The sequence below is a fragment of the Phyllopteryx taeniolatus genome, chromosome 1 (assembly GCF_024500385.1).
Source record: "Phyllopteryx taeniolatus isolate TA_2022b chromosome 1, UOR_Ptae_1.2, whole genome shotgun sequence".
NCBI classification, from domain to species: domain Eukaryota; kingdom Metazoa; phylum Chordata; class Actinopteri; order Syngnathiformes; family Syngnathidae; genus Phyllopteryx; species Phyllopteryx taeniolatus.
Window position 1 is genome coordinate 19,327,096 of NC_084502.1, and position 13,329 is coordinate 19,340,424.

The window sequence follows — 13,329 nt, forward strand, 5'->3', positions numbered from 1 at the left end:
TCGCTTCAATAACAATGTCTCATTGACACATTTACCATTTGCCGTAAGCCGCCCCTCTTTTTTATCAGCTCATTGAATCAAGCGCAACTCCAACTGCCCTTGGGAAGGACTTTTTTTTTTTTTTTAGGAAACGTCCAAACGCAACAGCCACATTTATTTAACTTATCAAAACTTGTGTGCTAGGTTACGCCTCCGGGATGCTTCAGAGGAGTTCAACACTCCGATATTTTCTGGGCCTCGTACCTGGGAAACGTCGTTTTGGTCCGTATAGATTCCTTCCTGTCTTTTTTTGCATTGGAGGTGTCATGGAGTGGATTATGATCAACGTGAGGATAGGAAGAGAAACGTTTTGTAAGTGTAACTTTGCAAAGTGACACACTCAGCATCACCACAGACATATGTCTGTGTTTGACTGCTTTAGTGGTCCAGGAGTGGTCAGAAAAATAGTAAACAGGGCTTACCTTACATCTACCCATGGTCAGCAATTAGCTTGATATCATTTCTGATGAGTCATAGCCCTCACTTTTTTCTCTCTCTTCCTCAGTCCATACGGATAAAATGTTTAAGTAAAAGAGTTGCGTGTATGTTGAGAGACATACATCTTCAGAGCATAAATCCTAATATTTATAATGTCTGTGATGAAACAAAATACACGAATTACAAGGAAGACTTCTTAACAAAATCATATGAAAAAACGGTGAATAACCCTTGTTTTATCCCATTTAGTGGATATGTATGTTGGTTATCAAGAGGGAAGGACAAGAAGCAAAACTATGGCTATTTTGAGGGGACAAACTTAAGCTGTACACAGCGTGTGTTGCGCTAACTAATGCACTCAAATGTAGAAATACTCATGGATATTACTGTATATTTAAGCATATGTAAAAAAAGAAGAAAAAAATCATGTTAGAAATGTGCTAATGACTGTGCTGTACTTACAATATAACTGGGTATGAAAATAGATTATTTTAACTTGCAGTCTGGCAAGACTATAAACCTGTTTAACACTACAGTAGATTTAAATACACATAAATTACTCAGTATACCTCTGTGCTCTACTGAGTATAGTTTCTTTCTTTCTCCTGAAGCTATTATAAACTGTCCAAACAATAAATCAGAGTGGCAAAGAGAGAAATTTGTGCTGATTTCCACATTTGTTTTCAGTTTTCCTGTATTTTTTTTCACATCTCAATGTGTCATAGGGTTTTCAAAAAAACAACAAATGTTTTTATTGTACAGTACATAGATTTCTTGATTTCAATGTCGTATGTGTTATTTTCTACTCAGATGATGTCTACCGAAGAAAACGATCAGAGAGGGAGTACCAGCAGAAACTGGCGGATGGTGTGATAGTTTTAAATGAGCCTACAGCCAAGTGAATGATGTTTGTGTGGGCTTGCCACATTTCATCATGGACACATCCTTGGAATTTTATCACTGAATTGAAAACCTCAAATCCATTACATTATGGTAAAATCATGAACATTTTATTGTTATATCTAACAAAATTACACATACTGTATGCTCATAATCATGTTTGAACTACTTGATCTGGTTTTAAATACAAAATAGCGCCTGCCAAGAACAAAAAGAAGTGTCTTTAGTGTATTTATATAGTGCTGTATATTACGCAGGACGAAGAACAGATTTTCTGTCACTTCTAATGATTAAACAGTTATGTTTATGGACTTGTCTGAATTCTTTTTAATAGTATAACTCAAGCATTGGCTATATAAAAGTCTAACCTTTTCACTAAATGTTAGTTCTTCTGTAAAAAGGACACTGGTTATTTCAGTTGTACCATCCGATTGGAAGACTGTGCAGACAGATGAAGCTGTAAGGGTGCTTCCACAGCTGGATGGGGTTCCCATCCAGTCTCACTTCATGCATGTTAGCTCGAATGTAGTAACTGGTGTTTCCTTGGCAGAATGTCTCATCTGTCATTGTTTTGATCTTGTTGTTCTGTAGAAGACACAGAAACTAATCACAAAGTCCGAGCTGACTTTTAATGTTTAAATGGTGAAAAAGGTTCTGTAGAAAGGCTGTTTCTCCTGTTGAATGTCAGTGGAACCTCCAAAGTCTCACAATCTGTTCCAGTATGCTAAAAGAAGGCACGGGGAGAACATGCAAACTCCACACAGGCGGGGCCGGGGATTGAACCCGGGTCCTCAGAACTGTGAGGCTGACGCTCTAACCAGTCGTCCACCGTGCCGCCCCTTGGGAACCCAAATGCCTAAATACACCCGTGGAACTCACAGTGGCACGACTGGCGACTATAAGAGGTTCCACTTTACATGAACTTACATGTAGGTGCACAGTGTGAAGAGACACTGGAAGTTGAGGCACAGCTGTCAGCTCATTGTTTCCAAGGTAAAGATAAGCCAGTCTTGTGAGTTTCTGCAACAAAGACACCTTGTTTATTTATTTTATTTTTGTCAATAGAGTACGACAAACCTGAAACTGTTTCACTTATTTATACTTTTGAATGCAAGTAGTGGGTTTGGATGGTTACTACCTTGAAAGCAGTGGACTTTACACCTTGTGTTGTAAGCTTATTGAAGTTGGCGTTGAAAGACATAGGCCTGATGGGAAGTGTGGGCAGTTTAGTCAGCCTGTTGTCTGAAAGATTGAGCTCCTCGAGATTTGCAAGTCTGGAAAAAACTCCGTCCTCTATCTCCGTGATGAGATTCCAACGAAGGTCAATTAGTTTCAGTGTGACTGGAAAAAAAGGGAGGCTTTGGAAAGAAACAAAAATCACTTCAGACAAGGATTTGTTTACAAAAACAGTGTTTACTTACTTGTGTCTGCAAAGTCTTGATTTTTTATTTTGGTGATTTTGTTGAAGCGTGCATAGAGATAAGCTGTTTCCTTCGGCAATGCTGGTACAGCTGACATTTCAGGAGACACGTCCTCACAGTAAACAGACCCACTCAAGCAAACACATAGTAAACATCTTGGTATGTCTGTTAATGGGGAAAACAGATCAGTTGATGAATATTCAGTGATGTTTTATACAGCTAAAGGTACACTACACAAACATTTAGGACAAGGACACTTGACCAGCCCCCTCATTACATAATATGGACTTTAGTTGCTTTCACAAATGTGGATAAATTCCTTTTCAAGTATTGCATAATCAGCTTCGAAATAGTTGTAAATTAGTTTAGACCAACTTCACCAATGGCTTTTGGAGCTACAGCTTGGTCTGTATCCTGAAGGATGTCATGATCATGCATGTCACTCTGTGAAAAGAAGTGAATCCTGATGATCTCAAGCTTCCCAGCTTATGAGTTTTGTCATAGTCACTCTTTAAAAAAATATTTTACCTGCACCTTTTCTCCTTTGTTTGATTCATCTCCCACTGCAAAGGACAGTGCCCATGAGAGCACCACAGTTATGAAAAGTAAAGTCCTAAAAAGCATTATTGTGGCTCCTGAAAGAAAAAGAAAGTGATTTCTGTGCTATTTATTATTTGTGTACAGAACAAATATGTGATTCCAAAATAAGGATAAATGGTTTTAATCTACTTTTTTAGAGGAAACATCTGAGGGTCCTGTTGATGCATCCATCCATCCAGCTCTTCCGGGGAAGTGGGAGGTGGGTGTGTGTGTGTCCCGAGGCATTCCCAAGCCAAACGGGAGACATACAGTAGTCTCTCCAGCTTGTCCTGTGTCGTCCTCGGGGCCTCCTCCCAGACGAACGTGCCCGGGACACCTCACCAGGGATGCCCAAGCCACCTCATCTGGCTCCTCTCGACGCGTAAGAACAGCGGTTCGAGTCTGAGCCCCTTCCGGATGACCAAGCTTCTCACCCTGTCTCTAAAGGAGAGTCTGGACACCCTGCGGAGGAAACTCATTCCAGCTTCTTGAATCCACGATCTTGTCCTTTTGGTCATGACCCACAGCTCATGATCGTAGGTGAGGGTAGGAATGTAAGATCGGTCGTTGTTAGATTGATTTGAGTTCTGAGGTTTGAATCCGGGCTCTGGCCTTCCTGCGTGGTGTTTGCATGCTCTTCCTGTGCTTGTGTGATTTTTCTGCAGGTACTAACCCACATTTGAAAAACATGCTTCTTCGGTTAACTGAATGTCTATATGTGCCCTCCGATTGAATGCATTTTACACATCAATACACACACAAATGTTCTCCCCTCATACACTCATTTAAAACAAAAGAAGAACAATAGAAGGCAGGATATATAAGTATTTTACATTTGCTACTTAGTGTGCTTTGTTTCATTATCCAAAAAGCACATAAATGAGTTCCAAACATACACCAGCTCTTCCTGTTTGCCTCTGACAATATATGTCAGCCTCTCCATTCCAAGACATGTAAGCATCCTTTTTTTCATATTTGAAGTAATGGTGGTTCTACATTTTCCAACAAAGGGTGATCATTCTTCTGTGAAGAAGTTGAAAGTTAATCATTTTCATCTGTTTGGACCTAACAAAGTATTTGGGGTATATTCCCAGGATAACGGAGGACAACTATTATTTACACAACAAATCTATTTTTCTGTGCATGCATGGATGGGGTCAGAAAATGTCATCCAATTAAAAATAAATAAATAAATAAAAATAATTTAAATTGTTCTTCATTCCCACTCCTTAAAAAACCCCAACAACATTAAAGAACTGCCTGCTGACCTTGACCTTTGAACTATCTTTGAACTAACGTTCTCACTCGAGCTACAAAGAGAAAAGTAAAATGACGTTCATCTAACGAGCGACCTTGTCTCGTGAGATTCCCAATCTAAAGAATGAAAAACCTCACTTCGTTGAAAAGGTGGACATTTCCCCCACTGATTTTTATTTATTAATATTTCTCAATGTCTTTATGTCTCAAAAGTGTTCTCTGTCAATTGACTGTCTGTTGTCGTACTCGAGCGGCTCCAATTACGCGAGACAAATTCCTTGTGTGTTTTTGGGACATACTTGGCAAATAAAGATGATTCTGATTCTGATTCTGATTCTGATGAGCATCGTAATGTCTTACGTAAGGCAGAAGTGTGGCGAGAAAAGAGGAAATGCAAGAAGCTGTCTAACGGAAGTGGTACTGCCCTGAGATATACGCCGAGCGCGACGGGAGGACGGAGGCATTAAAACGACTAACAGAGAGTTGAGAATAATCAGGATTAAAAGTCGCAAATATTGTAAGTGTGCCCAGCTCGGGGCTGATATTTTTAATTTTATTTTACTGTAGCTGTATTCGTTGTCTAATGTGCCGAAGCCGATTTACGACGCGTGTTTTTCCCCCCCCGTCGCGGCCAATTGAATCCTTTTTGAGGAGCCACCATATAACGGTACAGCCTAGCTCGGGCTTCGTCAAAGGCTAACTAGCGTTAGCATTAGCGAGCTAGGAATGCTAACGCTAGCTCCCTCGTTACGGTGCCACCATGACTAGCTAGTTCGCTAATGCTAGCAGCTAGCTCGCAGGCGAACGACAGAGCGTCCGTTACGATGCCATGACACTTTGTTCTGACAGGGACTCGCCAGCTACTGCGGGCCGTGTTGTTAAAGCAGACGAATAAAAAACGTTTTCACTTTTTAAAATAAGGCCGCCGCAGAGCTTTTCTCCCCCTTGAGCATCGCAGTGCGCCGTTACTGCTCCGTTTCGAACATGAATTGGCAAGCCCGTAAATGCGTGATTTTATTTTATTTTTTTAAATCCACCCTATTTCTGTGGCCTAGCTAACGTTGTATATGCATTAGGCACACCAACCGCTTCGCTCGCTGAACAATATATGACATGAATTTAAGGCACGTTGAGATTGGGTGTTCATTATTAAATCCACTATGCCAGTGGAAATTTATGTTATGTCGTTAGTACCTGTTAATAAAATGTGTCATTACGCTAGCGCCGTTAGCAAGAGTAGTGGTAGATAGGAGGGGGGAGATTCGGATGCTTGTGGAAATGTTCATTTTTTGAATAGTAAAATGCTATTGAGAACGTTCTGTGTGTATTTACAATATGAAAGATTAATTGTGGATGAGTAATTTTTTACCTAAATTGAGCTAACGAAGAGACGGGATTGGAGAGCGGTTGTAATTAGCTTGGGGCTAACCTCAGCAAATGCAAGGTTGACCCACTTGCCAAGGGGCCCAGTTTGCGGCGCTCATCCATTCGCACACTTCGTCCAAATGCCGTCTTTCTCAAATGATATTGCAGCCTTGACAGATTTCGTAACATTCAATTGGGAATATGTAATTTAGTTTATTTGTTGTATAAATCCGTATTTCCCAACATGCATTGAGCAAAGACATGTCTTACATGAAAAATGTGTCGGACACCACCAAACAAAAATATAAGGCAAAGTGAATAGAGAGAGGGGTACCTACTGCCTGTCATGGCATAGATATATGAACAAATATCAGGATCATCTTTATTTGCCAAGTATGGGTAAAAAAAAAACAAGGGGTATGTCACCAGTAATTGAAGCCTATCCCAGCAATCTTCGGGCGGGAGGCGGGGTACACCCTGAACCGGTCGCCAGCCAATCGCAGGGCACATAGAAACAAACAACCATTCGCACTCGCATTCACACCTACGGGCAATTTAGAGTCTTCAATCAACCTACCACACATGTTTTTGGGATGTGGGAGTAAACCGGAGTGCCCGGAGAAAACCCACCCAGGCACAGGGAGAACATGCAAACGCCACACAGGTGGGGCTGGGATTTGAACCCCGGTCCACAGAACTGTGAGGCAGATGTGCTAACCAGTTGTCCACCGTGCAGGCTCGTTTTTTAAATAAAGAAAATAGTCCCCAATATTATTGTATTTTATAAATACAGAGTCACAACATAATTATTTAAAATGTAAAGAATTAAACAATTTATGCATTATGATTTAATGCTGCAATTGCTTTCATTGTGCTGCTCCTGTTGTGCCCGCTTTGGCCACTGCGAGGCAGTATAATAGTCATGCAGACACAAATGACAAATAGACTTCTTCCTCTACTACTACTGTAAGTGACTTGGTAAGATGCTGTAATATTAGTCATTTTTCATAGATGATGATGAATATATGTCTTGAGTAAGGTTGTTTTATCTGTCTACATGTGTTGCTCCACCGTTTGTATTCAAATATCCGTTGCTTAAAGCATTCTAAAACTTAAAAAAATTATCAACGTTAACCATTAGCATGTCAATGGTATTTTCCATTATTTAAAACTGGTAGGTCATTTTTAAAACATTCTTTGGCTGTTTTTAATAGACGATGTGTAATTTTCACTTTCAACTGGGAGTTTCATTAAACATCTTGAAGCCTTTTTTGATGAATTGCTCACTATTTGCCAAACTGCCAATTAGTGTGAAGTGAGTTTAATCAAGTTCACTGTCACCATACAGCTCTTCTATCTCGCAAAAAAAATCAGCCCAATGACGGCTCGTATCGAAAAAATGTACATTGTGTCATTCGTATCTCAAGGCACCACTGTAGATAATATTTTTGTGTCCGATTGAGTGGAAATAGATAATTTCCTGTGATTGTCTCTCATGGTACAGTGGTTGGGAATCAGTAATCTATATGGTATCTTTTGATGATCTGTACATTACTAACTCTGTCTCTGTGCAATCTGTATCCTCTGGTCTAGAAAATGGATAAGAACGACCTGGTACAAAATGCCAAGCTTGCTGAGCAGGCTGAGCGTTATGACGATATGGCTGCAGCCATGAAGAGTGTGACAGAGCAAAGTACGGAGCTGTCAAATGAGGAGCGCAACCTTCTCTCGGTTGCCTACAAGAATGTGGTCGGGGCGCGCCGCTCATCCTGGCGCGTCATCTCCAGCATTGAGCAGAAGATTGAAGGCAATGACAAGAAGAAGCAGATGGCACGTGAATATCGGGAGAAGATTGAATCTGAGCTGCAGGAAATCTGCCACGATGTGCTTGTAAGGCTCTCTGCCTTTTACTTTGTTTGACGTCCACCCATTTGCACAACTCTGACAATCTCAACATCTTATTTTTTTCAGGGGCTACTGGACAAGTACCTTATCGTCAATGCAGGTAGTTCTGAAGGCAAAGTGTTCTATCTGAAGATGAAAGGCGACTATTATAGATACCTGTCTGAGGTCGCATCTGGAGACGCTAAGAAGGGTAAGCGAGGACATGATACACTTAATTGTTTTATTCATGAATGTTGAATACGACATTGCTTGCCACCTCGAAGAGCTAAATGCTGAGGTGTTGGCAAATATTTTTTAAATTTATGGCATTGTGGTGTATGCCTCTCAATGTTACCACAAATAATTTATATTTCTGACATAATTTTATGTTTCTAGATACAGTGGATAATTCCCAGCAAGCGTACCAGCAAGCTTTTGACATTAGCAAGGGGGATATGCAGCCAACACACCCAATTCGGCTTGGACTGGCACTCAACTTCTCCGTCTTCTACTATGAGATCCAGAACAACCCTGAAAAGGCCTGCAGTCTGGCAAAGACGGTGTGAACTAAAGTTTTTAAGAATACTTTTGGTATCTAACACATGGATATAATGCACGCACGCGCGCACACCCACACCCACACACACACACCGCTGAGTTCCAATACAAGAGCTGAAATACAGAATTATCAATCAGTCGGTTGACTCTATATATAGACTGGGGGTCCATGTAGAGACAGCCAAGATGTAACTTAATGTCACATTTCTAAAGAAGTATATAAAAAAAAAAAAAAATACGGAAACTAAAAAGCAACATACAAGAGGCACCTGTGCCAATGTCTCCAAATTTTGCGACAGATAATGTGTACAAAGTACGTTGAACATTGTATTTTGACAAGTGCATGATAGTTTCATTCTATGTCAATTAGATTATGATATTGTTCTAATTGTTGTTGACAATTGTGTAGTATTTTTTCGTTTTTATTAAATCCAATCTTTTTATGTACCGTATTTTTGCGACCATAAGGAGCACCGCATTAAAAGGTGCAGTCTCAGTTACGGGGTCTATTTCCGTATTTAACACATACATAAGGCGCACCGTATTATTGGGCGCAGGCATGGTAAAACATACGCTAGCTTAAAACATACGGGAGCATGCATGCACGCTAAAACATATGCTAGCATGCATACTAGCGTATGTTTTTAAAAAGGCAGCGGGAGCAAAACTGAGTTCGGTTGTACTTTATTGAAGTAATTAACAATGTACTCACGTTATTTTTTGATCAATCCTCATCCACAAATCCATCAGTCCTCATCTTCTGTATCCGAAATGAACAGCTGGGCAAGTTCTCTATCAAACATGCCGGGTTCCATCTCGTCATTGTCGGAGTCAGTCTCGTTGCCGGGAGGCTGTTCAGCAATGATGCCGGCGTTTTCCTGCTTCCTCCACTTGCGAACCATGGATTCGTTGATCATGAATTCTCTCGCGGCTGCTCGATTCCCATGTTCCGCCACGTAGCTGATAGCTTGCAGTTTAAACTGTGCTTCGTAAGCGTGTGTCTTCGTAGGTGCCATTTTCGGGGGTCCTTAGCCAAACCGATGTTGTTTTGCACAATGCACATATCCGCACTATATACCTACTGGGGGCGTGCCTTTAGCGTCCTCTTACACGCACCCTTGCCCCTTTAACGTCCACATGCTGTCCTCAGTCATGTCCGCCTTTCCTCTATAAAAGCAGCGTGTCGGCAGGAAATGCTCCCAGTCAGTCAAGCAGAGCGCTCATCAAAGTCACACAACTACATTTACAGATTTTGGAATTCGGTGCACACATTAGGCGCGCCACATTAGGCGCGCCACATTATAAGGCGCCCCGTCCATTTTGGAGAAAATTTAAGACTATTAAGTGCACCTTATGGTTTTGAAAATACGGTAGTTCAGATTACAAATGCGTCTTCTACTGGAGACAGAACGCATCCGTGACGTCACACACACAATGCGCACGTGCACAAGCACGATGCGCCGTGTGGACGGAAGTAAATACTTCCCCTCGCGTAGGTCTCGTCATAACGCATTTGTGGTCATTTCAAGGGTTTTGTGCAACCAGAGCTAACATTTTCTTATATTTAACAGGTCTAAAGCATCTTCATTTTGATTTTTTTTTATCCTGTTCGCCTGTTAGGTCAAACAGGAAGGAGGATGTATCCCTTTAATGCCGGAACAGTTTTACTGTGCCACAGTAAGGTAGTGGAGAGTAGTAAGAGTAAGAGTTTTTCAGCTACCGCTGTGGTTCTTTGAATTCTAATGGATTTTTATTGAAAGTTTCAGTTGAACAGAACAAAGTTTTAAAGGGGAGTGACAGAAAAATCAAAGGGGAGAGACAATGAAAAGATAAATATCGGAAGAGAAGACAACAAAAGACAGGACAGCTGTAAGAAAGATGAGGAAAGTAAATCATTATATGCCTAGTACAATGACACAGATTTGAGTGTTGTATGGGGCAGTTGTGCTACACCCTGTGAAGGAAGGACAGGACACGACTGGACAGGACAAGGAAAGGAGGGGAAGCATGCAAGACAGAGGTAGTGGACCCGGATGTACAACTGAAGTGTGGTTGGAGTGGTTATGTAAATTCTAAACCTCTTTAGAAATTGAGTGCAAGTGAGGGGATACCCAGGAAGTCTGCAAAGCTATGAGTTAGTTATTGCAATGAGTGAGTGGCCCCACACTTAGTGAACAAGTCCCAGAGGTGAGTATTTGCGGACTCATGCGAGTGAATTGACACCGTCTTGCATGCACAATAACTGACGAAGTGACCTGTAATTGCTGTGCCTGCACCGCGGGGGCTGAGGACCCCACCCAGCCGAGAGGCGGGGTCGGGCCCAGGAGCCCACCCGAGAGCCGTGGACGGGAACCAGTGGACGGGACATCACCCACACCGAGGGACCCAAGGCGGTCCACTGGCCCCACTAAGGCGCCCCAAAATCGGCTACTCTGACCTCTTTCAGGTCACGTTCCCCATTAGTGGGCCAACAATTTGACGCTTGGTGAATTGTGCTTCACAATGATAGTGGGACGTCAAAGGATTCAAACTCGAGGTCGTTATGATTGCTTGACCGCCACAAGCCACTAAATGCTGTGATATCACCATGGACCAATCAGAGCAAAGCTGTTTTCCATATTTAAATTAAGAATAAGAGCGATCCAATCAGAGCAAGGCATATTTACACATCAGATACAGTATCAATGATAAAGTCTCAATTGCCAGGTGTAAATGACCAACTAGAATAGCTTGAAAAAGGGCATTCTGGGCTTTTCCAACCCAAATTATCTTGCAAACCCCATAAAACGACATCAACCATTATGAAAAAAATTATAGCATGGGACCTTTAACACTAAATTGCCACAATTGACCACTACATAGTTCTCAGTCTTTGCATGTTTTTAGCAATTATCTTTAAACATGTATCATGTTTTTAGAAACAAATCTCTAAATTCACCTTATAGGGTTTTTAACCATTTTGTTGCATTTCAGGCATTTGATGAAGCCATCGCTGAGCTTGACACTTTGAACGAGGACTCTTACAAAGACAGCACCCTGATCATGCAGCTACTAAGGGACAACTTGACTGTGAGTCTGATCCCCCATGTTGTTTTCCTCACGTTGGTTTGAAGGTTTGGCAAGACAACTTCAACTGTGCTTCTTGTGTGTTTGCAGCTGTGGACATCAGAAAACCAGGGAGATGAGGGGGAGACCGGAGAAGGGGAAAACTAATGGAACTGCACTGTTAATCCACCTACACTCTTATCTTAAAACACAGACAGCTTATATACATCCCCCCCCTCCTCCCTCCACTCCATCAGCCCCTCCCTCTTCTGTATGACAAGCAGCCTGAATTGCTCCTGACCAACTAGTTTACCCCTCTCAGTTCATTGTGAGGCGACAGGGTCATTTTCAGTTGTTAGTACCTTCAGTCACTTTGTAGAAACTCGTATTGTTTTCGTTAGCTTTGTGTGTATGTCTGCACGTTTGTGGGGAGCAAGCGAGTGAGTGAAGAGTGTAAAAGATATTTTGTGTGTGCGCGCACTTGTGTGTGAGAGATCTTGGGGGGGGAGGTGTTGTGAATTTTAATAGTCCCTCCAAATTCCTTTGTCCCAGCTAGTTTGTGGCGCATTTCCCCCCCCCCCCCCCCCTTTTTTTTTGTTTTTTTTTGTTTGTTTTGTTACTTTTATTATTGTGATTCAACATGGTATTTACAGGTTTTATTCTATGGGATTTATTGTATGGTAATTAAACTGGCAAACACTGTGATGGTAGGTGTTCCATTTCCTTCACAACCCAAAAGCAGTTTGTGTTTCGACTTTTCCGGAAACATGTACAATCCTGTATTCAATTTACTGCAATTCTGCTGTGGGCTCATACAGAAAGGAGGCAGGCTGTATTGTGACACTGACATCTGAGTGTAATGCACCTTGATCATGTTCACAAACTTAAAAGGGACCCCTCGAGTTTCCTATTGTTCATTCTGTATTTCAAGGCTCCCAGAAAGGAATTGCCTTTTACAAACTGAAGTGTAGGTTGACCTTGTATTTTGACTCACTGGTTAAGAAGTCTAACGTTGCTGCAGAGTATGTTAAAAGATTGACTATCATCTGTATGTAATATCTGAAGTAAACTTTAGTTGTTTATAAATGTTTTACCCCGCGACCCTAACGAGGATAAGCGGTATTGAGAACGGACGGATGGATAAATGTTTTACCTTCCTGTATCAAGCTAGCTTGGTAAATATCCCTCTTAAAGTGCTTGTTTTCTCAACAACAAAATGTATTTGTGTCCGGCTTAGGCTATTTTATTCCATTTTACAATTGACGTTAACAAATGGGTACGAGTTGAGACAAACTCATAAAGGGTTTCATTCTGATTGAATGACTCCTAAATCGCCTCCTAAATCATGTGAAGGTGCCATTTCATCTCATTTGAGAAGCTCAGTGTCACAATACCGTGTATCACCACTACATTCCATATATTGTAGTTGAAGACACCATTCCACGTTATTATACTGTTTCTTCTGACGATGCTCCAAGGAATTGAAATGTTTTGTTCATTAAAAAAAGTCAATTTAATTCTGCTTGATGAAAATGCCGTTAGTGAATGTGGAACGAAGCCTGTCTGTATATCTGGTATTTACTTGCTTTGTTTTTACTGACAAGTCTTATGGCTAAAAATTGCTTCTGTAACAGTCTATTACCCAGTGCACACACGTGGTTGTGAAAATTTAGAATAGTTCTAAAAAGCAATGACTTGGAGAAAAACAATGGTTGGTGTAATTCTAGCTTTGTGTTTATGTATCTTAAAACCATTCTAGTTTCACTATACATGTAATACATAGGAACGTGTCAAAGACCATCCAGTGAAATAAAGTTTCGTTTAAGATAAATCAATTGCTGTC

At 41.2% G+C, this 13,329-nt stretch overlaps 3 protein-coding genes across 3 annotated transcripts; 2 read left to right on the forward strand and 1 right to left on the reverse strand.

Moving 5' to 3' along the window:
• On the forward strand, positions 1 to 1,684 carry LOC133480468 (ubiquinol-cytochrome c reductase complex assembly factor 5). Its single transcript, XM_061778540.1, has 2 exons — positions 1 to 351; positions 1,288 to 1,684. The coding sequence occupies exons 1-2, from the start codon at positions 198 to 200 to the stop codon at positions 1,377 to 1,379; spliced, it is 246 nt and encodes an 81-aa protein (XP_061634524.1). The 5' UTR covers positions 1 to 197; the 3' UTR covers positions 1,380 to 1,684.
• ognb (osteoglycin, paralog b) lies at positions 1,647 to 4,823 on the reverse strand. The gene is made up of 7 exons (XM_061778516.1): positions 3,528 to 4,823; positions 3,327 to 3,433; positions 3,179 to 3,242; positions 2,799 to 2,963; positions 2,516 to 2,718; positions 2,305 to 2,397; positions 1,647 to 1,962 (listed from the first exon to the last, which is right to left on the reverse strand). The coding sequence occupies exons 2-7, from the start codon at positions 3,420 to 3,422 to the stop codon at positions 1,792 to 1,794; spliced, it is 792 nt and encodes a 263-aa protein (XP_061634500.1). The 5' UTR covers positions 3,423 to 3,433; positions 3,528 to 4,823; the 3' UTR covers positions 1,647 to 1,791.
• Positions 4,824 to 4,992: 169 nt separating this feature from the next.
• On the forward strand, positions 4,993 to 13,321 carry LOC133480464 (14-3-3 protein beta/alpha-1). Its single transcript, XM_061778527.1, has 6 exons — positions 4,993 to 5,151; positions 7,593 to 7,889; positions 7,971 to 8,094; positions 8,280 to 8,443; positions 11,415 to 11,510; positions 11,598 to 13,321. Exons 2-6 carry the CDS (start codon positions 7,596 to 7,598, stop codon positions 11,652 to 11,654), a joined length of 735 nt encoding a protein of 244 aa, XP_061634511.1. The 5' UTR covers positions 4,993 to 5,151; positions 7,593 to 7,595; the 3' UTR covers positions 11,655 to 13,321.
• Positions 13,322 to 13,329: the final 8 nt, after the last annotated feature.